The following is a 27,819-nucleotide window of genomic DNA, read 5'->3' as shown; positions in this document are numbered from 1 at the left end:
GACTGTATTATTTTTCACTGCCTGTTTTGCTAAACGGGTGTGGACATTGCATTTGGATGTCCCTGAATTCTTTATATTGTTTTCATCTGAATCCCTGAAAACGGGATGGAATATAGGTTTCCATTGCTCAAATGGAGACTAGTATCGCCTTTTGAGCAGGATTCCATTTGTTGCCGCCATTTTTGCTGAACAGAACAGTGTGGACGATCAGAACTTTACTAGAAGATTGTCCTTTACAAACCATGTAGTGAAAAAAGCAGAATTTGAAATCTGTGGTCCATTGCCGTCCGCAGGACGTTCAGTGGATTTGTGGATGTGAGGATTATACCTTCCTTCCCTGCGGTTAGAGCCGCTGCTGGATGCAGAATAAACACGCACACAGGGTGAGGGGACTGGTTCTCCCATGCTACGTGCACAACTATCTAGTCTATTGGGTGTATTCAAAGTCCGTATAATCACATTCCTGGGTTCAGCATGTCTGCCCCAAGAAGCCATACATTTAGATTATGGGCCTCATAGGATAGAAGGGGCTTTGGCCAGAAAATAAACCCCTTTATCTTTAACACAAAGCTGGCTGCATGCAGTGCCATACTTCTGTAGAAACAGTGACGGAACCTGACGGAGTTTAGGTAATACGCTCCGTTGGGCTCTGGGGTCCTGGCAGTGTCAGGTCTTCCCTTGAAGAGTGACTTTCTGTTCTGGCAAGAGGGGGGATCATATGGTTGATGTGTCGTCTTGCGTCAGAGCCAATGGCCGGACATCCCGTCGGCAGTGCTGCATGCAGCGCTTTTTCTTCCACCCAAAAGCCGGGCAAGAAGCTTAAGAACCCCTTTATAGTTAATGGTATCCTTCTGGCACGGCTTGGCTCTATCCAGAGATGGACCCCTTTGGCCGTGGGCATTCCACTTTCCTGCTCCCCGAACATAGCAGCTTAATGTCCGTCTACCAGAGTAGATGAGGATCTGTTCACACTGTGTGGGCCAATCCCTCTCTTGCGTTATGTGATGTGACGGCACTGGGAATAGACACTTCTGGTTTGAGGAACTCGTGTGATGGAGGAAGACCAAAAGCAGGGTGGGTGACAAAACCACAAGTGTTTTCTTGGAACGGGCTTCATCAAGTATCTCACATTTTCCAGCAGTCCTCATCAACATCTGGTCACCGGCTTGAATGTGGATTTGTGATTTAAGGTTTTGGAGCCATTTTTAGATGGTTTCTGCTGTTTCTGGTTTTGAACAGCTCGGGTGAAAGTTATTAGAAGTAGAACAAAAAATATTAGAGACTCTGTCATCTTCTAGTCCTATGTAAAGCTTATGGGCTGAAACGAGGTGAAGTGCTGAGTCCGAGGATGGAAGTGTTACCTCCCCATCATTCCCCCAGGGTCGGCGCTGGCAGCCGCCGCTCAGTACATAGTGGTGCTGCTAAGTAATCCGGCCATTATAAAATTAGAACAGATGGGCTACTTAGTAGCCCCACTCAATGCATTCAGCAGCGGCTTCCAACACCGGGGGACGACTGGGAGGGTAAGTATAACACTTACACCCCCGGCCTCAGCGGGTCACTTACTTTTAGCTCATAAGCTTAGTGCATAGGGTTAAAAGTAAGCCACCATTTCTTTAAGGCTACCGTCACACAGGCGAGTGTAATACCAGGCTGAGAAACCCGGGCCGATATTGTACTCTCTCAAATCGTGTGAACAGAAATAGACGCTGTAAATCGCCTTCGTGTGGACGGCGCTGGATTCACTTTTTAACCAGCATTTTTCATATCTGAAAGGCCTCTTTGGTCACGATGTTTAGTTGCGTAACTGAAGGAATGTTTGGAGGAGTCCAGAGGAAGCGCTTCACGGTCATTAAACACAGTTCTGTTGTTCTTCCCCCTGTGTTTTACTTACTTAAAGGTGTTTTATTAGCTGAACCTAAAATACTTGTCTTAGTTTTCTTTTCAATTTCTGGATGAATATCCACCAGGTTGAATGGTCACTAAGGGTGAACGCCCACAGACTGTTTCGCACCGCATTTCCCGCGGCGGAAATCCGCCCGTGAATTCTGCTGTGGGAAGGTTCTGTTGAAGCGAATAGCTTTCTGCCTGCCAGCGCAGACATGCCGCGATTTATTTTTTTCCCGCTCGCAGAAATCCGCATGTTTTATTTTACCGCTGATTTCCACAGTGCGAGGCGCTCCATTGATATGGAATGGAGACCGAAAAAACGCGCTCACTTGCTGGCACTTTTGTCTTGAATTGTGGTACTCCAGCGGCGGAAATCCGCTAGCATATTCCGCACTGCTCGTGGGTATGAGCCCTTAGGTCTCCCTCACACAGATGTGTTTTTTTTGGTTTTTTTTGAGTGTTTAGCACTGCCTTTTCAGCGCAGCGCTAAACGCTGTACAACACCCCCATTCATTTCAATGGGGCTATTCACACAAGCGTCAAAACGCAGCATCTCCAACAGCGATGCATGTCCTATCTTTGGCCGTTTTAGTCCTGCGTCACCCACTGAAATGAATGGGCAGCCTTAGCAATGCTGAAAACATGGCACAAAAAAAAGAATGGTTATACTCACCTAGCTGTTGCTATATGGGTCCCTGGCACTGCTTTCAGGGCTCTAGGAACTTGTCAGAAGAGCTTTTGCTAGTGACAGGGTTTGAAGACCCCGCCTCCAGCAAAGGATTGCTCTGATTGGCTAATCCAGCGCCAATCACAGCCAGCGCTGGATGCAGCAATCTCATTGAATGGTTAAGCTGCGAGCCATTCATTCAATCAGAGCAATCTTTTGCTGGAGGTGGGTGGTCTTAAAACACCGTTACCAGTAAGAGATGCTCTGCATGCACAGACAAGTGCCTGCAAGCCTGCAGGGACGGCGTCTACTCTGTGAGTATTTGATTTTTTTATTTTTTCCCGGCGTCATCCTGACGGCAGACATGGAGGTTGCACCTTGACCTTGTAGGGACAGGAAGCAAGAGACTTCAAAAGGCTCCTCCTGCCTCCCATTCACCAGTGCTTCCTGTCCCTACAGGGACATGCAAGAGGTGCTCCCTCCAGGGAGCTACAGGATAACACCGGGATTGACGGTCCACAGGGCCGCTTCCCCTCACCTTTCCAACGGAATCTGGCTGACAAGCGGGGCTGACGGTCCACAGGGCTGCTTCCCCGTTTACCTCCCCTCCGGAGGGTCAGCGCGGTCCGGGAGCACGGCGGGCCACAGGTCTGACCGCCCGGGGATCACCACCGCAATGGTCGGAGCGGCGGACCACAGGTCCCTGAGTCCTCTCCTTCCTCCTTTCGGCTCCGTGCAGCGTTTTCTCGGCAGGGGAGAGCGGCGGGCCACAGGCTCAGATGCCTCTCTCCCCCAGGCATGCCGGCGCGTCCCCGCGCGGCGGCAGGGGGCGGAGCCAATGACGCACCGTCGGGGGGCGGAGCCAAAAGATGCAGCGTGACGCGGTGACGTCAGACGCCGTCGGAGAACCCGGAAATGGCGGGAGATTTAAAAATGGAAACCCCCCCGGCAAGCTTCCACTGACAGCACACCTTCAGGGAAGGATTTATCTGTCTGGCTGGTCCTGTCTATCGCTACCTAGCATGATGACTACTAAGGAACCAGAGATGGAAGCCCTGCAAACCGTAAGTGTGACAAATTGCAGGGGTGATATGCTGGGGATTTAGCATTGGATGGCGGTTTATTTCCCTTATGTGCATGCATGTATTTTTGCAGGACAGGGAATCTACCCGGTCTAAACAAGACCTTAAAAAAAGATGCAGGAAATGCGCCCTGTGTCTCAAAAAACTTGACGAGACATATAAAAAGCCGCTATGTCCCGATTGTACCGCAAAAATCCTGACGGATGAACAGGCCGCCTTCAGGGAGGATATTAGATCCCTGGTCCGTGAAGAGGTCCGGGCATCAATCTCTAGTCTCCCCCCAGCACAGCGGGAAAAAAGAGCCACTAAGAGGGCGAGCCACATGCCGCTGACGAGCTCAGAGTCTGAGCAATCCCTGGGCGACCTGTCAGACGGCGAACTCTTCGACCGTCCCCCGGACTCCAGAGATGAGAATAGAAAATACTATTTCTCATCAGCAGAGCTGGACGACCTGATCAAAGCGGTCAGGGACACTATGAAGCTGGAGGATGTGATTGAGCCTAGGTCCGTACAGGACGACATGTTCGGTGGGCTCAGACCGAGAAACCGCATCATGTTTCCCGTAAACGATACCTTAAAGAAAGTGATCACGGATGAATGGGCCTCAGCAGATAGACACCTCTATCTATCCCGTGAGTACAAAGAAAGACTCCGGTTTGCGGAAGAGGATGTGAACATCTACGAGGATGTCCCCAAGGTGGATGCGCAAGTGGCCAGAATGGCTAAAAAGACAGCCCTACCGTTTGAGGACTCCTCCCACCTTAAAGATCCAATGGACAACAGGGTAGATGCCCTGATGAAACGGGCCTGGCAAACCACGGCCTATACGCTGGAGTCCAACATTGCAGCAACGTCCGTGGCCAGGTCAATGTTCCTCTGGTTAGGGGAACTCGATGACCAGATAAAACAGAAGGCCCCTAGAGACGCATTACTGGAATGCATGCCTCTATTGAAATCGGCGACGGGCTTCCTGGCAGACGCATCTGCCGAGTCCATGAGACTGGCGGCTAGGAGTGCCGCATTATCTAATATGGCCAGGCGGGCAGTCTGGCTGAAGACGTGGAAGGCAGACACGGCATCTAAAGGGAGGCTATGTAATATTCCCTTCCATGGCCGGTACATCTTCGGCGCAGACCTAGAGGAGATCCTTAAAAGAGCTACGGATAAAACCCACAGCTTTCCGGACCAAGCGAGGACTGGGTTCTCTCACAAGCGCCAGCCATCCTTCAGGCCATATCGGGGCAAAGGGAAGACGGGACGCTGGTCCTACCCCAAAGGCGGCAGGGGTAAGCCTAAAACAACCCCTACCCCCATAGAAGAGTGCCAGGTGGGGGGTAGATTACTGAAATTTTCCCGAGAATGGCAGGGGGTTACAGACAACCCGTGGGTCTTGCAACTCATAGCTCAGGGGTACAGAATAGAGTTCTTCACCCGACCCCCCCAATGTCTTCAGAATCACCCCCACACAATCCCCAACCCTGCAGGATATCTTTATAGACGAAATCTCAAAGCTGCTGCAAATGGGGGCGATAGTCCGGGTCCCCACAGTAGAGCAGCGCCAGGGATTCTACTCGCCTCTCTTCCTGATCAGAAAGCCAAATGGTAATTTCAGGATGATTCTTAACCTGAAGGGCCTGAATAAATTTATTGCCTACAAAAGGTTTAAAATGGAGACCGTCAGGTCAGCGGTGACGCTGATCAAAAGGGGGGACTTCATGAGTACTGTCGACCTAAAGGACGCGTACTATCACGTCCCAGTCCTGCCGGAGCATCACCAATATTTAAGGTTTGCCATCAAGATAGGGAACAGGGTGCGGCACTTTCAGTTCCGGTGCCTACCCCTTGGCATTTCCACGGCTCCCAGAATATTTTCTAAAATAGTGGCAGAGATGGTGGCTCATCTCCATCTGGCGGGTATAAATATCATCCCGTACCTGGACGACTTCCTAGTGATTGCTTCCTCACCCAGGGTCCTCAGGGACGATACTAGCAGAGTCATCTCCCTTTTCCAGAGTTTGGGGTGGATAGTCAACTTCCCCAAATCTAGCCTTCTCCCCAAGACGCGGAAGACCTTCCTGGGGGTACAGATAGACTCAGTGTCACAGACTTTGTCTTTACCCCCACCCAGACAGGAGAGTCTTAGACTGGCAGCGCAGGAGGGCGGCCAGAGAAGGCAAATCGTAATTAGGGATGCAATGAGGCTCCTGGGCCTCATGACCTCCTGTATCGGCATTATCCCTTGGGCCCAGGCGCACTCTAGGACACTACAGAGATCCATCCTGGGTAACTGGCATGGGGCATCCACCTCTCTGGACAGGAGAATGCCCATGTCTCCAGCTGTCTTAAGGTCCCTCCGCTGGTGGCGGTCATCTGACATCCTTGAAGCAGAGTCCCCATGGGTGGCAGAACCCTTCATCCCCGTAGTAACAGATGCAAGCCAGTCTGGCTGGGGAGCACAAGTAGGGCAGTGCCTACTCCAGGGCGAATGGGGGCCGACGTTGCGTGCCCAGTCATCGAACTTCAGAGAACTTAGGGCCATCTGGGAAGCACTTCACAGAACCCAAGACATCTTAAAGAAGAAACATGTAAAAATCTTCTGTGATAATATGACTGCAGTTTCACTTATTCGCCACCAGGGAGGCACCAGAAACCTTCACCTGCTGAGACTAACAGCGCGGATCTTCCGATGGGCCGAGACCACAGTACAATCCCTAACAGCGGTCCATCTCAAAGGGTCCCAGAACCAGACAGCCGACTTCCTAAGTCGAAAACGCCTGGACCCCGGGGAATGGTCCCTGAACCAGGAGGAGTTTCATCATATTACGGAAACCTGGGGCAGTCCACAGGTGGACTTGTTCGCGACCAGCAAGAACTCAAAATGCCCAGCCTACTTTTCCCTAGATCCAAGGGACAGGGCCGAGGGGTTAGACGCCTTCTCCCAGAGGTGGGACTTCAGTCTGGCTTATGCCTTCCCACCCATACCCCTGATCCCGAGAGTTCTTCGGAAGGTTCAGCAGAGCAACATTACGCTGATCCTGATCGCCCCACACTGGGAAAAAAGGGCATGGTTTCCGGTACTTCTAAAGCTCGCCATCACGGAGCCAATCCGCCTGCCATCCAGGAAGGACCTTCTAGTGCAGGGCCCAGTTTCGTGCCCCAACTCAGAAAGGCTGAACCTAGCGGTCTGGATATTGAGGAACAGACGCTAATAAGGCAAGGTTTATCCTCCAGAGTCATCGCGACATTACGCCAGTCCCGAAAGCCCGTGACTTCAGCGATCTATAATAAGATCTGGAAAAGATTCTCCTCCTGGAGAGGGCTGGAAGTCTCCAATCTCGATACTTCGGTGGCGGAGATTTTGGATTTCCTCCAGGATGGTCTAGACAGAAACCTGAGACCGGGAACCCTGAGGGTACAGGTATCAGCGTTCTCGGCCATTCTAGATGAACCCCTGGCGGAACATAGATTGATCCGAAGGTTTTTAAAAGCGGCGGAAAGAATTAGACCAATTAGCCGTAGTACGGTCCCCCCATGGGACCTAAACTTAGTCCTCCAAAGTCTGTGCAAAAGCCCCTTTGAGCCTATTGATCAGGTACCAATTAGGTTCCTCACATTTAAAACGGTATTTCTGGTAGCTATTACTACAGCGAGACGCGTAAGTGAACTCCAGGCCCTATCCTACAAAACACCCTACCTACTAGTCCAGGATGATAGGGTCATATTAAAAACAGACCCCTTCTTTCTCCCCAAGGTAGCCTCAAAATTCCATAGGCAGCAAGAAATTATTCTTCCCTCCTTCTGCCAAAATCCCCAGAATGATAGGGAAAGAGACTACCATAGCCTGGATGTAAGGAGGGCCATTTTATGCTACCTAGAGCAGACCTCATCTTTCAGGAAGGCTGATTGTCTTTTTGTCCAATTCCAGGGGCCGGGCAGAGGAAGAGCGGCTTCTAGAAGATCCATTAGCCGCTGGATAAAATCCACCATCCAGCAGGCCTACTCTTCCGGCAACTGTGCTATTCCTGAAGGACTCAAGGCCCATTCAACCAGGGCAGTATCCTGCTCCTGGGCAGAGAGGGCTATGGCGACGCCGGATCAAATTTGTAAGGCAGCCACATGGTCCAACCTGCATACCTTCACAAAACACTACAGGCTGAATACGGACCTCTCCTCCGATCTCTCTTTCGGGAGAAAGGTCCTGCAAGCAGTGGTCCCTCCCTAAGAGTTAATTTGGTATACTCCATGTCTGCCGTCAGGATGACGCCGGGAAAGGGGAGTAATTTCTTACCGAAAATTCCTTTTTCCCGAGTCATCCTGACGGCACGTATTTCCCTCCCTAAAAATTCACACGGTGGTACCTACGTCTGTGTGGGCGTGAGCCAGTAGCCCAGGGGCTCCTATATTGGACATTTTTCTTTGTTTATGCGGAAAATTCGTGCATATTTTCTTTGTTTAATCCGGGTAAGCTACCCCCTGATTGTTTATGTTCAAAATAGAACTAACCATGTTAATTTTGTTTCGGAGCAATAAAAATCTTCCTTGGTTAACCACGACATGTCCATGTAAGTAATTTAGAAGACACTGGTGAATGGGAGGCAGGAGGAGCCTTTTGAAGTCTCTTGCTTCCTGTCCCTACAAGGTCAAGGTGCAACCTCCATGTCTGCCGTCAGGATGACTCGGGAAAAAGGAATTTTCGGTAAGAAATTACTCCCCTTTTCTCACCTTCCTTGGCTGTGTTATCAGCTGTGCGTAAAACGCAGCCAAAATGCTGGCATAACGCATGCCAGCGCTGCTGTAATCGGCTGCACTGCCAGTGGACTGGAGGATCAGCTGATCAGCAGCAATCCTGACCGGCTGAGCCTTACCGATCAACTATTGATGACCTATTCTGAAGATGGTAAATGCCTAGAAAGCCCTTAAAAACCTTAATGCCACAGTGCGCAACTGTACGTCCTGGCAGGGTGGTAGTTGGCACAACAGGACGTACAGTTACGCCCTGAGGATAGCGCGAGATCAGAAGAGATTCTGTGCTATCTAGCAGTGGAAGCTGGCTGTCACAGATAGCCGGCCTCCCACTACAACAGCGAGGGTGCGTCAGGACTGCAACCCCTGCTGTTAACCCCTTATATGCCGCGATCTATGTAGATCGCAGCATGTAAAAGGTTAACAAAAAGCAAACACTTTTTTTGTGCTTTTTTCCCCTGTAGTATAAAAAAAATCCCACATATTTGGTATCATCGTATCTGTAACGACTCGCACAACAAATTGAACTCGCTTTTTAACCTGCAAAGCAAAAGGCGAAAAAAAAAAACGGTTTTTCATTTTGCCTCCCAAAACTGCAATGAAAGTGATCGTATGTACCCCAAAAGTCGTATGTACCCCAAAATGGTTTCCATAAAAAATTACAGCTCGTTACACAAAAAACAAGCCATCACTTTTCTATCCATGAAAAAGTAAAGTTCTAAACGCCAAAATAGAACGTGTCCTTTTAAAGAAACTTGGGGTGCAGAAATCAAACCATGAAAAGTTCATGAAAGAAAAGCTGTTCTCCGCTGTGCGCCCCTCTGGTAAGTCTGCCATATAACGGCCCCTTAGTTCTACAATTACCTCCAGAAGGATCGTCTGTCTTCATGTTTTATCTCTTCCTGCTCCTCGCTGGGACAATTAATCTTACTTGATGCAGCTCGTTCCTTTGTGGAAGGATTAAATATGGGCCGTCTTACCCAGGCAGATAATGACCATTTTGGTTAGCACTCATTAATCATGTGGGATTGCTAGTACTGGAGGGCGATCGTTATGTTGGATTATCCCCATACAGAATGCACTCATTTACATGGGGAGATAAGCTCCTGCTAAGCGAGCCGCCTTACTCCTGAAGACGTGGCACAATCAGCCGACCAACGAGCGTTTGCTTGCCCGTTGGCTGATTGTGTGTATATTTACATAGGCCTATGATTGGGTATATGATGATCTGTGAGCCAAACAACCAGCTCAGATTCACATAGGCGAGCGCAATATTATGGCAAGAAACTTCAGCCCGATGCTTGCATGATTTTTGTGCGATTTTGTTTAAAATTCACATCGCCGCGCAAGAAAAGATGTCAGCCTCTTTGCTTTGTCTTCAGTTTGAAAAATGGCATGCCCATTACATGGCATGAGGCTGCCATGCAATTTATTTCAAGGTCCCCGTGAAAACAATGGGTGATGCATTCTGAGGAACGCCCAGTTATAGAACGTGTTTTCTTTGTTCTCCTCGCAGCATCGTTGTGTTTGACTAAGTCCATTCAAAATAATGGATTTCATATTTGTGCGAGTTTTGTGCACATTGCATCGCAAAAAACTGCTGCGATAGTCTTGTTTGTGTGAATGAGCCCCCAGTGTCCCTATATAATTGGGTAGATTTAACACCGTACAGGACTCTAGTCAAGTGCTTCTTAGGGCCCATTCAGATGGGTCAGTGTTCCACAGTTTTCTGTACTGTGGGTGGTCCGAGCCGTGCGGACCATCCACAGTACAGAAAAGTAGGAAATACAGGTATGTGTGGATGCCGGCTGGGCACAGGGTCTGAATCCACTGCGGGCTTCTGAATGTGGAATCCAACCCGCCGGTGTGCATGCAGCCTTAGCGGTAATTTAGGAAACCCTAACCAGGCTATTATTTAGTTATGGCAGAATTGCTGATTGTGGTTTGTGTCTGCCATGGCCAGCCTTGGTTGCATATAACCTATGTGGTCGCACAGGGTGCAGGTCACCAACTTGTTGGGGAGGCACCAGCTAGATGAAGGCTGGGGGCTATATTCCCCCTTGGTCTGCCCGGCCAGATCTCCTTCATTTTGTGCCGCAGCATCTTGTTAAAGCTACATGAATCATCCATCTCCCCTCTGATATTCCGAAGCACTATAGTCAGCCCATCAGCACCCCCACAGCATGGTTGCTCAGTTCAGTTGCTGCATTTATCTTGACAGCTTGGTTCTGGGGTTGTATTATGTTATGGGCTTGGTTCTGGTACTGCAATTATTTATAAAGCATGGTTCTGATACAGTATTTATTCACTGAGCGGTTTTTGTCTGTGTGTTCTGTGTATTGCACAAGCAGAATATCGCCAGACTGCAATATATATATAATTTTTCTTATGACAGGAACGCCCAAACAAAATTCACCCAGGGTGCCACCCAACCTATCTGTTTTCTGAAATAAACTTCCAATACTTTTGTTGTTGAGTGGAATCTGCTTGTAATATTAGTATTTGCAGATGGGTTTGAAGCTCCAGCGAGCGCCTCATTGGTGGCTAATGCAAACGACTTACTGCAGCTGCACAGATCAATATGGAGCCATTACTGCTTATTCCATTAAGACAGCCCCAGAAATAGGCCTGTTTGCAGACTGCTGATTCGGCGGTCAGCGCTCTCGCTTCCCTTTAAGTGAGGACATCAAGCAGTATTTGACTTTTGAGGAGGAAGCCTATGTATCCTGCGTCTTGTAATGTGTCTAAATAAATCTCCTGACATCCTGTTGCAAATATTGAGTTGTCAAGGCTCTGTCCACAGAGAATAGGATTCAATGTGTGTGTGAGCCCTAAGCTGGGGTTGTTGTCCTGCAAGGAGTAAGAAGCCATCGCTTAAAAACAATCTATAAAGACACAACTTGTTTTTCAAGGAAAAACTGGAACCTTTCTTTAACCCCCTTACAGCTTAGGATGAACTAGTCTATTCTGCAGGAAAAGGGCATTACAGGTTTGGATGAACAGAGCTCATTCTACTGTGGATGTCTGTAGCTCTGGTTCTGTCAGGGCTACCGGCATGCTTTTTAACCCATTAAGGACCAGACACTTTTTAGGGACTTGACCCATGTGGTGGTTTTAATGCCTTTCTCCCCCCCCCCCCCCCCCACACCCTTTTTTTTCTCCTTCAGCTACCAAAATTATATTTCACTGACTGACTTTTTTTTTGTCTTAGGAGTATAAAAAGATGAAAAAATTATATATATATATATATATATATATATATATATATATATATATATATATATATATTTAACATTTAATTTGACACTTTTCCACTGTACCTGAGGCATCCATGGGAGCCTCAGTTACAGAGAAAACATCCCCCTGTAGTGACAGTAGTCACTGGCAGAGCTGATCAGGGTCTGCTATGACCCTGCAGCTCTGCTGTGCCAGGGAATCCCGGCAGCCGGCTCGCCTATTGAAAGAACTATCTTCATTTTCACTCTTTAGTACATAGTGCTCATTGAGCGCTGTGTACTAGAGAAAGGAGAAGGCAGAAAAGCTTAAAGGGGTTGTCCCGCGAAAGCAAGTGGGTCTATACACTTCTGTATGGCCATATTAATGCACTTTATAATGTACATTGTGCATTAATTATGAGCCATACAGAAGTTATCAAAAGTTATTCACTTACCTGTTCCGTTGCTGGCGTCCTCGTCTCCATGGTTGCCGTCTAATTTTCGCCGTCTAATGGCCAAATTAGACGCGCTTGCGCAGTCCGGGTCTTCTCCTTTTCTCAATGGGGCTCCGTGTAGCTCCGCCCCGTCACGTGCCGATTCCAACCAATCAGGAGGCTGGAATCGGCAATGGACCGCACAGAAGCCCTGCGGTCCACCGAGGGAGAAGATGGCGGCGGCCATCTTCAGCAGGTAAGTAAGAAGTCACCGGAGCGCGGGGATTCAGGTAAGCGCTGTCCGGTGTTCTTTTTTTAACCCCTGCATCGGGGTTGTCTCGCGCCGAACGGGGGGGGGGGGGGGGGGGGGTGTTGAAAAAAGAAAAAAAAACGTTTCGGCGCGGGACAACCCCTTTAAAAACCATTCCTGCCTTCTCCTCCGGGTTATCAGCTGTAACTAACAGCTGACAACCCGACAATGCTTCTGATTTATTGCAGAAGCATAGGCTTTAAACCCCTGCTGTGTTTTTTCTTCCAGCTGGGTTTAAAGCCCAGGACCAAGCGCCGTAAATTTACGGTGCTTGGTCCTCAATGGGTTAAAGCTAAGATTCTAAGAGGCTTTAAAATGACATCAAAGGCATGTCTGTAGCCCTCACAGAACCGAAGCTACACCCATTTGAAATGACCGTTATAAATTCAGTTTTCCCGACCCCACTTCAGTCAGTGTGAGTAGAGGAGACGAGGAGGACAAGTCAGCAGCGGAGATCTGTAATTTGCCTATAATCTCCTTGTCCAAGGGAAGGGAGACACAAATGTTTCGTTCATGTCATTTCACCACTCCCACCCCCATCAATCAGAGAGCATATTTTCTCTCTGATTGTCACATATGGGAGTCTTTTTTTCCCAGAAGAGGAATGAAATAAGGACGTGCTCATCTAATCGCTCCTCTTCACCGCATAACACCGCACATGATGCCGTTATTGCCGACCTTGGCATCTAAACATTTGTAATAAAAAAAAAAAAAAGCTTACAAACCTCTTACACAGAGCTTTAAATATTGAAGAAATAAAAATAACAAAAACCCTACACATAAATGCCACATCAAAAACAACCCGTACTATAAAATATTGCATTAGTTATTGAGCACTATATATTCTGGTTAAAAAATGGCAGAATACCTTTATCTTGCTTCCGCAAAACAGGAATAAGAAAATAAATACCTCAAAATGGTACCCATAAAAACCACAAGTTTTCCCACAAAAAAGAGGCCTAAGGGCTTATTCAGACGACCGTATATCGGCTGGGTATTCATGCCGGCTGATATACGGCATCCCTCTCTGCAGGGGTGGAGGCTGGAAGAGTCGGGAGCAGTGCTCTGAGCTCCCGCCTTCTCTCCGCCCCTCGGCACTATTTGCAATGTGAGGCGGTGGAGCTAAGTCTCGTAGTTGGCTCCGCCCCCTCCCATTGCAAATAGTGCCGAAGGGCCGAGGGGGGGCGGGAGCTCAGAGCACTGCTCGCAACTCTTCCAGCCTCCTCCCCCTGCAGAGAGCGTGAATAGCCGGCTGATATACGGTCGTCTGAATAAGCCCTAATACAGCTATCAACTCAAATTAAAAAGGTAAAAAGTTTGTATTCTGCAAATGAGGTAAAACCTCATAATCGTAATGACCCATAAAATGAAGGTAATATTTATACCACTCTGAACATCAAAAAAAAAAAACTGTAGAAATGGCTGGTTTTTGACTTGCCCCCTGCAAAAATTAAAGGACCACACGTCCTGATAACTTGTCATGCACCTTGTTTTCAACCATCTCGAAGATCTGCCTTAATGGTCTTTTGTATGATTCTAACATCTGTGGTTTATTGTAGGCTTGATGTGTCATGCCAATAAGCACAGCCCCTTTCAGAATGCAGCACCCTTGGCAAATAGCAGTTATTGCTGAGGAAGCCGCGGTCCGTGAAATGTAGCATTACTGGACATTCCCATGAGTTGTAGAGTAACCCAGTGTGCTGAGATGGGAGGTCCCAAGTGGGCCGCCCCTCTCTGACACTTGTATGCCTTAATAGGCCACATGAACGGGAGATCCCATCTTGGCACAAGCCCTATCAGAGAATTTTACATGGTCTATCGAGTAAGAACTTTTGCCCAATCATTTGGCTGTGTGGAGCTGGACCCGTCGGTCTACAGCTGAGCAAACTCTCATTCATTGGCTCGTCGCATCTTTTGTGCAGCCAAAAAGCCCCCAGAAAAACGTTGTCGGCAGTATGTCCCTCCGTGCGAATGGGTGATGTGCTGCTAACAAAGGGGAAGCTATGTGCAGTTCGTCTGCCATATATCATGATAAACTAGCACCGATCTGGATGATCAGCACTAGTCACAGGAAAGTGATCAGTAACTGTTTAAGGTTCTTTAGGCTCTGCCGGATATATCATAACAGAATTTCTGGCTGACGTCTCATTCACCTCAATCGGAGCTTTGCATGTAATGCCAAGCTTCGCCACTGCAGTTGGAACAGAGCTATCTGCTCCATGCATGGGCAAACAGCTGTTATGTGGGAATCCGAGTTGTTAGACCCCCTTTATCTACTATTGATGGCCATCAATAGTTTACAACTGGACAACTCCTTAATGATCCAAGCCAGAGATTACAGATTTCCTTTGGGGTGGTCTTAAGAATCTCTTTCCTATGGTCTGCCTCTAGTAATCGTATTTGCCTGTTGGGCACCAATCTGTTACCTTTGTAATATATGTGCCTTTTGAAAGTCAGTAAGGGCTCCATTACATGAGTGTGAAAGAGCCCTCACTCAGAGCCTCCCACGCACAGCCTGTGAAAAGCAATATGCATCATCTTGGTGTGTATTATGCGTGTTTACACACCAATATGGTGCATAGGGATTTGTTGGCACACAGCCGTACATCATGCATTCTGCTGCATGCTCCTTGAGTGTTTTCTGCGGACGTATCTTCCATGCAAGAGCCCCAAGTTATTCCTAGGAGTGTTGGAATGTTTGCGTAGCAGGTGCTCCCTATACTTGTCTATATGACACTTTGAACCAAGTCCATGACATGCATGTCAAATACTAAGTGTCATTTCCCATGAACCAATGCAGCGTCGGTGACCTATGAAACATATGCCTGTCACATGGATTGTGGTGGGATGCTGATTTAATTAGACAGTGAGTTTTTCTCGTCATGTCAGCTTTAGTTTGGGTCTGGACTGGTAAAAGCTATGTGATCATATAACAGTATAAGTCAATTAGCTTGCTGGAATCCTGTAATCTTGTCCTTGTGTCTGTCCCGCTCCATGTCGGGGTGTGTCCCTCTAAATTTGTAAGTACATTTTCTGTCTCTCTAATTTTACGTCCTGTGCTTTAAAATCTTAAAAGGCCCAATCCTTCTCCGCCGGTTTACATGCGGGCTCAGATACCTCCTATTTAAATTGTGTAATTGCTCCCAGCAGACTCCGTAGTGCCAGCAGTGGTCTGACATGCAGATTTTGAGTTGTCTCCAGGACTGCATTTATGCACTTTGTGGTAGTGGTGGAGTAAAGGAATAAAACCATTCCCCTTAGACTACACGCTTAATATGCCTTAGAAGACAAGACTATTACTCGGTGTACTTGAAATGGATTTCTACGTATCCCACATCCTCTATACGCTTCCATGTATATTTAACTAGAGCACGGTGTAGGATAGTAGTTGGTGGAGCATACGGGCACAGGGTTGACCTCTGTCTGTGCTCAACAGAAGCACCTGGCTGTCTTGCAGGAAGTTAAGGGCAGATGAAGCTGGAGTGTGTTGGCTTTAGGAACATGCGTATTTACCACCTTAATAAGAGTCGGGCGTCTTGTTTGCCCTCAACCTACTGTAGCTGTCTCATGTGACAAAGCTGCGGCATCTGTAGGATCATACTGCTGTCGGCCTCTTGTAGATTCGAGCTTCCTCCTTGGATCTCATGTCCTGCAATCTCTCTGCTCTGAGCTTTTTTTTCCCCCTTTTGTCAGAGGAAAAGGATCAAGAGTCCTTTGCTTGCAATCTCTGACTCTCCTCTCACAGGAAATTTTCTAATTGCCGGAACAGCTGGTAGCAGCAAGAACGTGAGGGGTTTGGCCTTCCTCTCTAACTTGTCAGATGTCTGTGCGGGACAGTCCTAGCATTATGACTTCATGGCCATGTTAAAGTTCTGGGGTCTACGGATACGTTCTTTAAGGGTAAGACCTAGCTTTGTCGCTGCTGTAAACCCTTCCTCCCCTCCTTGTGTATATGAGGACGGTATTGTGACTGGCAGCAGTGGGTAACATGTTTGTACTTGTCCTGCATATCACAAATTTACCAGAACTGTTGCTGAGTAACTTCTGCAGCTGCTTTAACTAGTTTATAACTTTGTGTTGTGCTTTTTGTTTCTTTGCGCAGGTTTTTGTCTTATGTTTTTAACAGGTAACTTGCAGTGAGGACAAAGGTTACTTGTATAGTGGTTGTTATATGGGGGTGTTTGGTTATGCTATGTATTGAATTCAATGGCAATACGAAAAGGATACAGAACCGTAAAAAGTAATGTATTCCAACAGGCTTGTTTTGTTTCTGTTTTTTTTGGCTGACCAATTTTGCCATGCTTTTTTAAAAATTATAAATATGCACCTGTAGACTTTGGTAGTGATTTTTTTTTTCTTTTCTTTTTTTTTTTTTTTTTTTCTTTTTAACAAGAGCTTTTAAATTAACAGACCAAAATCACCAATTAAAGGGGTGGTCTCGCGAAACCAAGTGGGGTTATACACTTCCGTATGGCCATATTAATGCACTTTGTAATATACATCGTGCATTAATTATGAGCCATACAGAAGTTATTCACTTACCTGCTCCGTTGCTAGCGTCCTCGTCTCCATGGTTCCGTCTAAATTCGCTGGCAGCTTGCTTTTTTAGACGCGCTTGCGCAGTCCGGTCTTCTCCTTTCAGCACGAGCCGCTTCAGTGCGCTCCCCGCTACAGCTCTTCTGCGCATGCGCAGACGAGCTGTCACTGCTCGGGAGCGCGCTGGAGCGGCCATTCTGTACCTTCCTCTGTTAGAGGAAGGTGCAGAGCTGCCGAGCTGTCCGGAGAAGCCGCCCAGCTGTCCCGCCGTCCAGCTGTCCTGGTAAGTGATGGGCCGGGGGGGGCTGCCGCTGCGCCGGGGGGGGCTGCCGCTGCGATGGGGGGGGGCTGTCGCTGGGCCGGGGGGGGCCTTCGCTAGGCTGGGGGAACTAGCGCTGGGCCGGGGGGGGGGGGGGGGGGGGCTGTCGCTGCGCCGGGGGAACTAGCGCTGCGCCGGGGGAACTAGCGCTGCGCCGGGGGAACTAGCGCTGCGCCGGGGGAACTAGCGCTGCGCCGGGGGAACTAGCGCTGCGCCGGGGGGGGGGGGGCTGTCGCTGGGCCGGGGGGGCTGCCGCTGTGATGGGGGGGGGGGGGGGGGGCTGCGCCGGTTACCTTCTGCCTGGCGGTGGGTGACTGGTCGGCCGTGTTCACTCCAGGGGTCCGGTCGGCGGCTGCGGGGCGTCGTGTTGTCATGGAGACACAGCTGGCAGCGTCTCGGGAGCGCGCACGTCGGGCTGCAGCGAGCGACGGGAAAAGAGCCGGCGGCCATCTTGGGGAAACTTTTATAAGTTGCTGAAACGCTGGAACGGTAAGTACGAACCAGCTAGAAATGTCATTTACAGGGGGGCTTAGTAATGTGTACTTAATGGGGGGGACTGGGCAAAAAAAAAAATTCACTGCTTCCTCGAGACATCTCCTTTAAGGTCTCTGGGTGCATACATTTTTTTTATTTTTAAGAAAAGCAACAATTTTTAAAATTTATTTTTTGCACACCCTGATTTCTGTGGGTTGTGACCAAATTGGCATCATTTGGGCCTTTTTGCTTTTTCTTTTAAAAATGCATATAAATAATTGCATATGTGCATTAAAAACAGTGCATTTTTCACAGACCAAATTGCATTTGCCCATGTGACTGAGGTCCTAGCCAAACTGATTGGTATGATGCCCCCCTCATCAACCCCCTCCCCCCAGGCCTAGTTTAGCCACACAGCCAATCGCTGACCTCCGTGGGCACATGTTCATGCTGACATGACTTCTGAGGCTGGTGATTGGCTGAACAGTCATGTGCATGATGAAGGGCATGTGACTAGTGCAGCAACTTCCTGGGTCGGAGTGGCTGTGCTGTACCCAAAGGGATATCCGACTCGTGAATATAACTTAGTTTTTTTGTGCAAAATTACCCACATGGCCAAGTGTGTTTGGACTCTGACAAGCCCTTAAAGGAGTTTCTGGGACAATAGAAAATTGTGCTTTAAAATGGTCTAAAAAAAAAATGGGATACCCGCCTCCTCCAGCAACTCTCATCCAGACCAAGTAGTCACCGGTTTGAGCGGTGATTCTCCCATGGCAGTTTGCAGATGTGGGTGTAACTTGTAACCTCTCCTCCTTCTGCATACTGTCATATGTTGCAAATCCAGAGTGGTTCTGTCCCGTATGGCCTTACCATGGGTACGGGGGCTGCCCCGGGGGGCTGCCTTGTCCTGTCATCATACTGTGGACCGATCATAAAGAAATACATTAGCCACGTTCCTGCTGCTGTCGTGGGTGTAAATGCAGGTTGTCCAGAGCTGTGAAGGATAACGTGCCCCAACAGAAATAGACGTACTGTGGCTATTCTGTAAGGTAATAATATATGGGGGGGGGGGGGGGGGTAGTTGGCTACTAGTTGACATTTACTAGGAATGAAGTTCTGCCATTGCCTGTTTACTGTGTGTGTTGGGCTTCACTCGTATACCCTCCTGCCAGGGGTATTTACCAGATAATTGTGGTGGTTTTCTGTTTTGGCACCTGTGAGGATAATGTTAGGCTTCTGGTATGGCAGGTACTTATATCAGAGGCCCCATCTAGACTAGAGCTGGCTTTAGCCAAAGGATTTGACGCCGCTGTAAGACACTGAATGTAAGGCTGGGGTCACATCGGCCATCTGTTTTTTAGAATTCCTGAACCGTTCTCTGGGTCCATTTACACCAAACGATATATTGCGTGAATGAGCGACTGTCTGTCATCACTCAGGCAGCCTGTTTATACGGCAGATACATCGTTGGCATCTTCAAATGGGAAGTCCTTCAGTCGTTCGCTGTATAAATGACGAAGAATGACTTGGTGATTGGTATTTAGGCCTCCTTCCCACGAACGGATTTACGCCACGTAAATCCGCGGCAAAAATCCGCTGCGTTGCACCATGCTATTAGGTTCTATTGAACCTAATAGCACAATGCTCACGATGCGTAATTCCACCGCGGAATTACGCACCGCGATTTCTCCCGTCCTCACCCGCAGCATGCTCTATTTGCTGCGGGTGAGGACGGGCTGTACGCGCTGATGGCTTCCATTGCAGTCAATGGAAGCCGTCCGTTCACGCTATCTCCCGCTGCAACCAGCGGAAGATGGCGTGAAAAAACGCTTCCCCGCCTACCGCCGCGCGTCATATGACGCGGCCAGTGCGTCATATGACGCGGCCGGCGCGTCACGTGACACGGCCGGCCGCGTCATGTGACGCGGTGGGCGTGTCACATGACGCGACGGCGGTGGGCGGGGAAGCGTTTTCACGCTATCTCCCGCAGGTAAGTATAGGGGCTCTGGGGGGCGCCGTGACGGGCTTCACTGCGTAATATTACGCGGCGGAGCCCGTCACGCTCGTGGGAAGGAGGCCTTACACTGAAAGATTGGTGAGCGAGCCAACGAGTTTCATGTCTGAATAAAATGAGCGAGAAGTGAACGGTATCTAGTTCGTCGCTCGACCATTGGCTGCATTTACACTGAATGATTTTTATTCATTTTCACTTGTTTAATAAGAAAAATTGTTCAAACGCTCCTTTCGCTAAAAGAGCCCTCAGAGCAGGAAAACGGAAATAATGGCTCCAATAATGCAACTCATTCTGTTTGCATCAGTTCTGTCTGCTTTCCATTTTGTTGGCGAAAATTCTACTCTGTGGAGGTCGGCTACAAGTGGAAAGTATCCCCTTTGTGTTCAGTTTAGGGCCTCCTTCACACGGGCGACAGTCGTGCGATGTTGTCGTGTTGCTACAAATCGCATGTATGTGAAGCCCACGCTTTCCTATGGGTTTCTTCACACGTGATGTTTTGTAGCATGCAGCAACCCAACACAAAAACCTCGCTGGCCCAGGGATATGCCTGCGACTCGTGAGGTTTTGTAGCCCATGTTTCCCTATGGAGCCTGCCTGTACTGCATTGCACGAAAATGCGATTTTTCGTGGATCTCGATGCAACTTTGACAGTAGGAAATCCTACTGTCAAAGCCCTAATCTAAGTCCTGGCTGCAGGGGAAAAAAGTATAAATCTCCTAGAATCGTTGTCTGTCCGGCCGCATCATCTTCCCGATTCCCGGCACTGTTTCTCTTCATCTTCTGGCCAGAGATTGAAAAATCCCCAACTCCTGGAAGCAGTGGCTGTGATTGGCTAACGTTTAGCCAATCATAGCCAGTGCTCAATTAACCAATCACAGCCAAAGTGTCAGCCAATCACAGCCAGCGCTTCCTGGAAGCAAGGATTTTTCAATCCCCTGCCAGAAGAAAAGACCACCCGGGTCCGCAACCCGGGGGTAGAAACTGCAGCGCAGCCCTGGACGGCGCTTCTAGGTGATTGTATACTTTTTTTTTTTTTTTTGTCCTTCAGCTACGGCTTATTTTCAGGGTAGGACTTATATTTCAATAGGGTTTCAAATAACAAAGCAAAGAGAAGTCTTTGCTTTTATTCCTTTTTGGTTTCCCCTTTTTTTGGACGGAAAAATAGTGCAGTCTGCAATGCTACTTTTCCATTTAAAAATATAAACAAAAACTGAAACCTTTCTGTTTGCTTTCTGCCTTTTGAAAACCCATTGAAATCAATGGGGGGAAAAAACAAACTTTTTTTTTTTAATTGCAGTTTTTTTAAATTCTGTATCTTTGCTCCAAGAATAGAACAGATAGGGCTCTGTTCCGGCTTGAATTGCAGAATCTGAGATCAGAACCCGCGTGGACGATCCGCTGTAATATTCGCCCGGTGGAAGGCATTAGCATCCACAGCTTCAAGATGACGCACAAAAGTGAATTGGGATTTTTTTTTTTAACCTGATTTCCATTGATCTCTGAGAGCATTTGAATCGCAGTGCATCCACAATTACATTGCAGATGGGCGCGGATTTGTAGGCAGATGGTTCGTAGGTTGCTAGGAGACCAGATAACAAAATGAATAAGCGTAAGCGCATGACAGACAACACACCGTTGTCCATTGTAGTAGCTGGGGGATTGGACATGGGCATTGCTCTCCCAAGCCCAGAGAGCCATATGCTGTTCCAAGCACAAGAGAATGTCATCTGGGCATTAACCCTTTGTATAGAAGGTATTTTCCAAGGGGTTGGGCAACTCTCTGTAATCACCTGCTTGCGATATTTTTTGGACGATGCGCATCCACACGGGAAAAAATGCTCACATCCACGATAGTCTGCAAACATTCGCAATTCGTTTCCACAATGAATCCCAGGGCTTCCGCGGCGGAAATCGGCGAGCGGAATCCGACCTGTTCATGTGCAGCAGCCTAACGTAAGTGTGAACGAGCCATTACAGCATCTTATAATACCCGATGCTGTCTGCAGAAGACTAGAAGAACCAACGGAACTAGTATGCTGCAGCTTCACGGTGCTGCGGACCCGCAGGAATGTATCCTATCCACCGCTACGTTAATGGCCTCCATCATTGTTCTTGTCGGATTATTTCTTACAGGTTATATTATGGTTCTCTGTATTGTACGTCCTCTTGCTTTAAACCCAGTTTCTGCAGACCTGCTTACTGTGCTCCTGCACACCGCAGTACTGGGGACTTGCTGTCCTGTGGAGGCAGCGCAGAAGAGGTTATCTGAGACGGAGCATTTCAGAGAGAGTTGGTTATAGGAGAATCTCTAACACAGGAAGGGCAGGCCTTCAGTTTCAGTGCACTGTTCTTAGTCACTATGACAACTGGGTGACTGGAATTCGTCTTGTCCTTGAAATATTAGGAATTTTCATTTCTTCTTGTGCTTTTTTTGCTGTCCTGTCGCTGAGAATGCCTAGCAGTGATGAGAATAGGTGGGAGAGGAGGATGGGATATATGAAAAATTCTATAGCTTATTTCAATGCATTACAAGCTACAATAGCCGATTCCTTTCAGTTCTGAAAAATTGACATTTTGGGTGCTGTAATGGAATTAGTGAGCTGTAGAGTGTGTGGGTAACCTTTGGGACTACCTGGATTTCTGCATTGATTACTAATAAAATATGTTCTGATTGTTATCTTCGTCACCAATCTAGATAAGCACAGTGAAAATAAACTAATAGCGCACTGATAGTAGTACCATTCATGTCTTTTTATTGAGCATATTGAGTAAACGTCCAGAGTGTAGGAAGAAGAGGTAAATGAACCTTTTGACTTTTATAACCTCTACTAAAACGTTCACTATAGTTGCAAAGTGATTTTGAACAACATTGAGGAGGAATTTTGGACCCTTCCTCCCTGCAAATATTTCAGATCATCAATATTTCTGGGATGCCTTTTGTGCAAAGCCCTCTTCAGATCATGCCACAGCATCCCATTAAGCATAAAGCCAGTACATGATTTAGGTGGTTGCGATGGTTTAGATCTGATGGAGAACTTAAAAAAAAAAAAGTGTATAAAGTTATACAACTGCTCCAGAGCTGAGAAGGTATATTCCCAGCACTGGCTTTCACACCACAAAGAAGGTATTTTGCTCTCAATTTAACATGCAGTCTGCAACATTTTGATGAATGTCTCCTAATAGATCTAACTTAGACCAAGTGGCTCATAAGTCCTATAGGATAATTTTTTTATTTTTTTTAATAAAAACCAGGTAAGGCCCCCCCCCTGTTCATGGCCGAGGCGGAATATCGCTAGCGATATTCTGCCGTGGGGAGGACCAGGGAGCACTGACAGGTCTCCAAGATAAGCCTATCTTAATAGGCTCACAGCGGAGAATCGCGGCAACCGCAGCATGCCGCGATTTAAATCTTGCAAGCGCAGAATCGCTATGATTCTCCGCTCATGGACTCTGGAGCTGTGCTTTCCATAGTAATCCTATAGAAAGCTTTACAAAGCGTGATCAGCGGGCGATTTATCGCCCATGGACAGGCAGCCTAGCAAGAAAAAGTGCACGCTTTCATGTAACTGTGAACGTGTATATAATTTTAGTACATAGCTTGTTGGCAAACTAGACTATAGCTAGCTTTTCTGTAGTGCTTTCTAACTACAAAGTCAGCAAGTGTGAAGATGAAACTTCACTTTCTATGATAGCGTTTCAATTATGATAATTGGGCTCTGCAAGAATTCTATAGAAAGCAGCTGGTTTGATTTTAATGATAGGAAGGGATTGCATCGGTGTGCAGTTCGTATGGTTTTCCTGTCACTGTGGTTTATACCAACATTTCAAAGTTCTTGATTGCACAGAGATATTTTTTGCAGAGGTGCTTTTTATCAATATACCATATATACTCGAGTATAAGCCTCGTTTTTCAGCACATTTTTTTAATACTGAAAAAGCCTCATCGGCTTATACTTGAGTAAGGGTAAAAAAAGCACAAAACCCGCAATACTCCCCTCCCAGGCTGCGTCTGTGTCCCAGACGCGATGGTCTCCCCGGCGGTGCGGCAAGCTGCTTGAGAATTCTCCCCGCTCAACTTTGAACTCCCCTGCCGTCAGCGCTGTGTAGGTAAGCACTGTAATTGGATAGAGGGCCAGCCACTCACAAACGGTGCTTGATCATCCACAGCCATTCAGTGGATGACATCACTGATTGGCTGGTGCTCGATCCAATCACAGTGCTTTCTTACACAGTGCAGATGGCGGGGGAATTTGAAGCCGAGCAGGGAGATGATAGCGGGGAGAATTCTCAAGCAGCTTGCCGCACCGCCGGGCAGACCATCGCACCAGGGACACAGACGCCGGCTGGGTGGTAAGTATCGCATTTGTTCTTTACCTAGTATATACTGGAGTATAGCTAGGCTTATACTCGAGTCAATAAGTTTTCAGGTGTTTTTACCCCCCCCCAAAAAAACTTACTAACTTGGCTTATACTCGGGTCGGCTAATACTCAAGTATATATGGTAATATGTTATGTATTCTGGGGGGCAAAATTTCTCCTAATGGAGATCACCTAGTTGGTTTTTAGTCTTAAAGGCCAGACAATGCCTGGGAAAAAAATATGCAAATAAGTTCTCATCTTGGCGGAAAATAGCTACCATAGCTGTCTGGTAGTCATCTCAGAGGAGAAGTTGCTGTGTGGGACAGAAGGTACATGGGCTATGATGACTGAGGAGGCAGAGGGCAGTATATGGGGTTTGTGGTGATGGGGAGTGGACAGTATTTTGAGGGTAGTATAGGAGGGGTGAAACAATATGGGGGGGGGTGCTGGAATGAGGGGGTGGAACAATATGGGGGGCTGGGATGACGGGGGGGACCTCCATCCTTTGTGTACATAACTAAAGTTTGTACCCCACTTCTGAATCAGTACTTGTCAAGGAATTGTACAAATAGTATTTTTAGCTTGCTTAGAAAAGAAATTGAGATTAAGGATACATGGAGGATATGTCTTATTTTAGGGCTGAAAAATTGGTCTGAAAATCAGACGACACGCATTCATTTTAGTGGGTGTATGAAAACTGCCGAAAAATCAAAGTTAAAATTAAAAAAAAAAAACCGCTGCTAGTCCTATTGTCTGATTTTTGGACGGGAATAGCACATGTCCATCTTTGTGTTCAGCACGTCGGACAGCGTACGGACAGGACCACCCGGTGTAGGTACCCTCCAAAGCCATCAGAAACTGAAATTAAAAAAAGGACCTAGATTAGTTTTAGGCGCCCAGCCTTACGCTTATGTATCTTGTCATTGAGCTGGAAAAGATAATGAAATGTTTGAGAACTATCGATGTTTGGGTTTGGCTCCTGCGTGGGTCTCATTTTTTACTTGTAATCTGAAAATAGGGCAGCAGTTCCATCACCCAGCTACAACCTGTTACATCCGGGCTGGTGCAGAGCTGCACACAATGGCGCACCATGCTGTACTATTATATAAGACCCCCAAGGTCATGATGGAAACATAACAGACCCGATTCTAGTTAACTGCATCCATTGGACTCCATTTGTGACTGTGTCGGATCTGAACTTCAGTTTTTGCCAGAGCCGGACAGAAGTGAGAAGCTGTGGTATGAACCCGGGCCGAGTGCCTGAGCAATGAGATGGGTGCTAATGAGGCTTTTTATTATGCTGTATCTGGGATCTATTGGATGATACATTTCTTATTGCACAAATACATTACTGTAATAAACAGTTGAATATGGCCTTCATTATGTAGATAGGCGATATACCCGTGTGTTTCACAGTCCTTTTTAGGACTAGCAGTCCTGGAATATACAAAGGGGGCCACAAACATGAGCTCAGCACTGCACTCTTATGAAGGCTGTCCAAAAGAAAATCAATGGGGCCCATAACAACCAATCACAGCGCAGCTTTCATTTTACATCAGCAGTATAAGAAATGATACCTGCCCTGTGATTGGTTGCTATGGGGAAAAAAAATTACAGGGGAAGTCGGAACTTTTGATTTTTAATTACGTCAGTATCCGTCGCCTAGTGCTGAAAAATGCTCATGCGAAATTTCATTCAAATGGGACAGAACTGTGGATTTGCATATGACACAAACAGCGTTTTATATATAAGATGAGGCAGTAGTCCTTGTAAAATATGTTAAAGGGACCCTCTCAAAAAAATGTTTTTCCTCCATCCATACTTTTAAGATGCCTCTACACGGGATGACTGCCGCTCCTGTGCCATCACGCAGAAGCAATAGTCGTTCAGTGAATGGCGGCGGATCTCTTCTGGACGCCCGTCTCCATTCACAGCAAGAAGTCACTTGCTTGATGCTCTATTTCAGTGAGCTGAAGCGATTTGTCACGCAGTGCCCTGTTGGTGGCGCTGTGTACACGGGGCAACAGTCACCAAAAAAATCTGTTTCAAGCGATTGTTCTCGGCATTTACCACCCTGTAGTTATCTCCACAGTGCTGACAAGACCCTGGGATTACCAGTGTTTTATGGCAGTTGTGGTATGCAAATTAAATGCAAGCTGTATAATGGGTGGTTAGTCCGCTTAGGCTGGTCCAGGCTCTCTCCTGAAGCTCCGCCTATCTGACAATTCACACTTAATTTGCATACGGTTTGCTCCATGTATGTGTAAATAATGAAGGTGTTTTTGGACTGCGTTGGGAGGGCTACGACTTGTCTGGACTCTGCAGTCCTTTGGTTGTGGGGATTTGTATAGGACTCAGAGCTCCATCCAGTGCATTGGGGAGGAGCACTAGCCACCATAAGCTATGGCCTGGCTGTGTGATGTGGGGGGGCAGTTGGACTTCCACTGGTCGATCAGTTTTCACCTAATGAGTGGATTGGTAAGAACTCAAAATCCAGTTTCTGGAATGCCCCTTAAAGAACTCGGACACGTTACCTGTACCCTATACCACAGTGGTGCTGCACGCACTAATCTGGCAGTAGGTACATAAAAGGGATGCGTGTGCTGATGAACGTGTTGACACCTCTGTCTATGTTGTGTAAAATCCTTTGTAACCTGTGAAAACACTTAATGTTGTCATGTGGACACTTAGAAGGTGTGATCGCGAGGTTCAGTCTACAGCCCTGTGGCTCAGGCACCGCAATACTTGTAATGCAGTATCAAACCATCAGGACATCCAGCAGTGATGAGGCCAACAACTACTAGAGCCGAGTGCACTTCGCTGGAGTAATGTGTTTTTAATGGGCTTTCTTATGGACGATGTGGGAGTTCTCCTTTTAGAATTACGAAATGGTGAGTTATGAGGTTCATTCAGGACATTCCGAGTCAACAGCTTTATAGCTCACCTCCTAGATGAGCTGTTCTAGAGCAAAGGTTGGCAAGGTGCAGACCAGAAGTAGTGTTACAGAATGCAGCCGAGCAGGAGTAGACGGAAGGTCAGCTGCTGCTATAAACTTGGCAAGCTAGTACATTTTTATTGGTTTCCACTTTTTCGAGATCACTGGGTCACAGTTGCCGTGTTGGTGGATGGATAATTCTCTCTAATCTGTGACAAGAATGGATAGAATAATGGATTTTATAGATGGGCCTCCAGGAAATTTTTGCATTTGATAAACTCTTCTATAAATGACTTCCCTATTCTAGATAGCCGTATTAAATACCAGTCATTAAGTACGGTTTATTTCCAAGCAACACCTTGCAAAGTGATTGCCTAAAAGGTGTAGAAGAAGGCTTTGTCTTTTAATCCTGCTAGTTTAGGACTCGCCTGTTGAAGTTGGGTGGGGGGGGGGTTTGGCGGCGGTTGGGTGGGTGACGGTGGGGGTTGGCAGCGGTTGGGTGGGTGACGGTGGGGGTTGGCGGCGGTTGGGTGGGTGACGGGGTGGGGGTTGGCGGCGGTTGGGTGGGTGACGGGGTGGGGGTTGGCGGCTGGGTGGGTGACGGTGGGGGGGGGGGGGGTTTGGCGGCGGCTGGGTGGGTGACGGTGGGGGGGGGGTTTGGCGGCGGCTGGGTGGGTGACGGTGGGAGGGGGGGGTTTGGCGGCGGCTGGGTGGGTGACGGTGGGGTGGGGGTGGGGGGGTTGGCGGTGGTTGGGGGGTGACGGTGTGTGTGGGGGGGGGGGGGGGTTGGCGGCGGTTGGGGGGGGTGACGGTGATGGGTTGTTTTTGTTTTTATAAGCTT

At 47.8% G+C, this 27,819-nt stretch overlaps 2 protein-coding genes across 4 annotated transcripts in view; both read left to right on the top strand.

Annotated features, from left to right (window-relative positions):
- The window catches only part of RPS6KA3 (ribosomal protein S6 kinase A3), a 134,289-nt gene that overhangs the window by 34,487 nt on the left and 71,983 nt on the right, over positions 1-27,819 (top strand). The window contains exon 1 of one of the 3 annotated variants that reach the window (XM_066599793.1): positions 16,063-16,241. The exons of the other annotated variants lie outside the window; for them this stretch is intronic. Coding sequence (XP_066455890.1) covers positions 16,197-16,241 — 45 coding nt within the window. The 5' untranslated portion in view covers positions 16,063-16,196. Of the gene's footprint in view, positions 1-16,062; positions 16,242-27,819 lie in introns of those variants that run through there. 3 annotated transcript variants of the gene reach the window in all.
- LOC136625532 (uncharacterized) lies at positions 2,916-5,288 on the top strand. Its single transcript, XM_066599790.1, has 2 exons — positions 2,916-3,621; positions 3,713-5,288. Exons 1-2 carry the CDS (start codon positions 3,427-3,429, stop codon positions 5,243-5,245), a joined length of 1,728 nt encoding a protein of 575 aa, XP_066455887.1. The 5' UTR covers positions 2,916-3,426; the 3' UTR covers positions 5,246-5,288.

The sequence above is a fragment of the Eleutherodactylus coqui genome, chromosome 4, assembly GCF_035609145.1.
Source record: "Eleutherodactylus coqui strain aEleCoq1 chromosome 4, aEleCoq1.hap1, whole genome shotgun sequence".
NCBI classification, from domain to species: domain Eukaryota; kingdom Metazoa; phylum Chordata; class Amphibia; order Anura; family Eleutherodactylidae; genus Eleutherodactylus; species Eleutherodactylus coqui.
Note: the sequence above shows the minus strand (reverse complement) of the source record. Positions and strands in the feature narration are given on the sequence as shown.

Coding starts and splice junctions, on each gene's coding strand:
- LOC136625532 (XM_066599790.1), top strand. CDS start 3,427: ATGCAGCGTGACGCGGTGACGTCAGACGCCGTCGGAGAACCCGGAAAT. Junction 3,622..3,712: donor AGATGGAAGCCCTGCAAACC/GTAAGTGTGACA, acceptor GTATTTTTGCAG/GACAGGGAATCTACCCGGTC.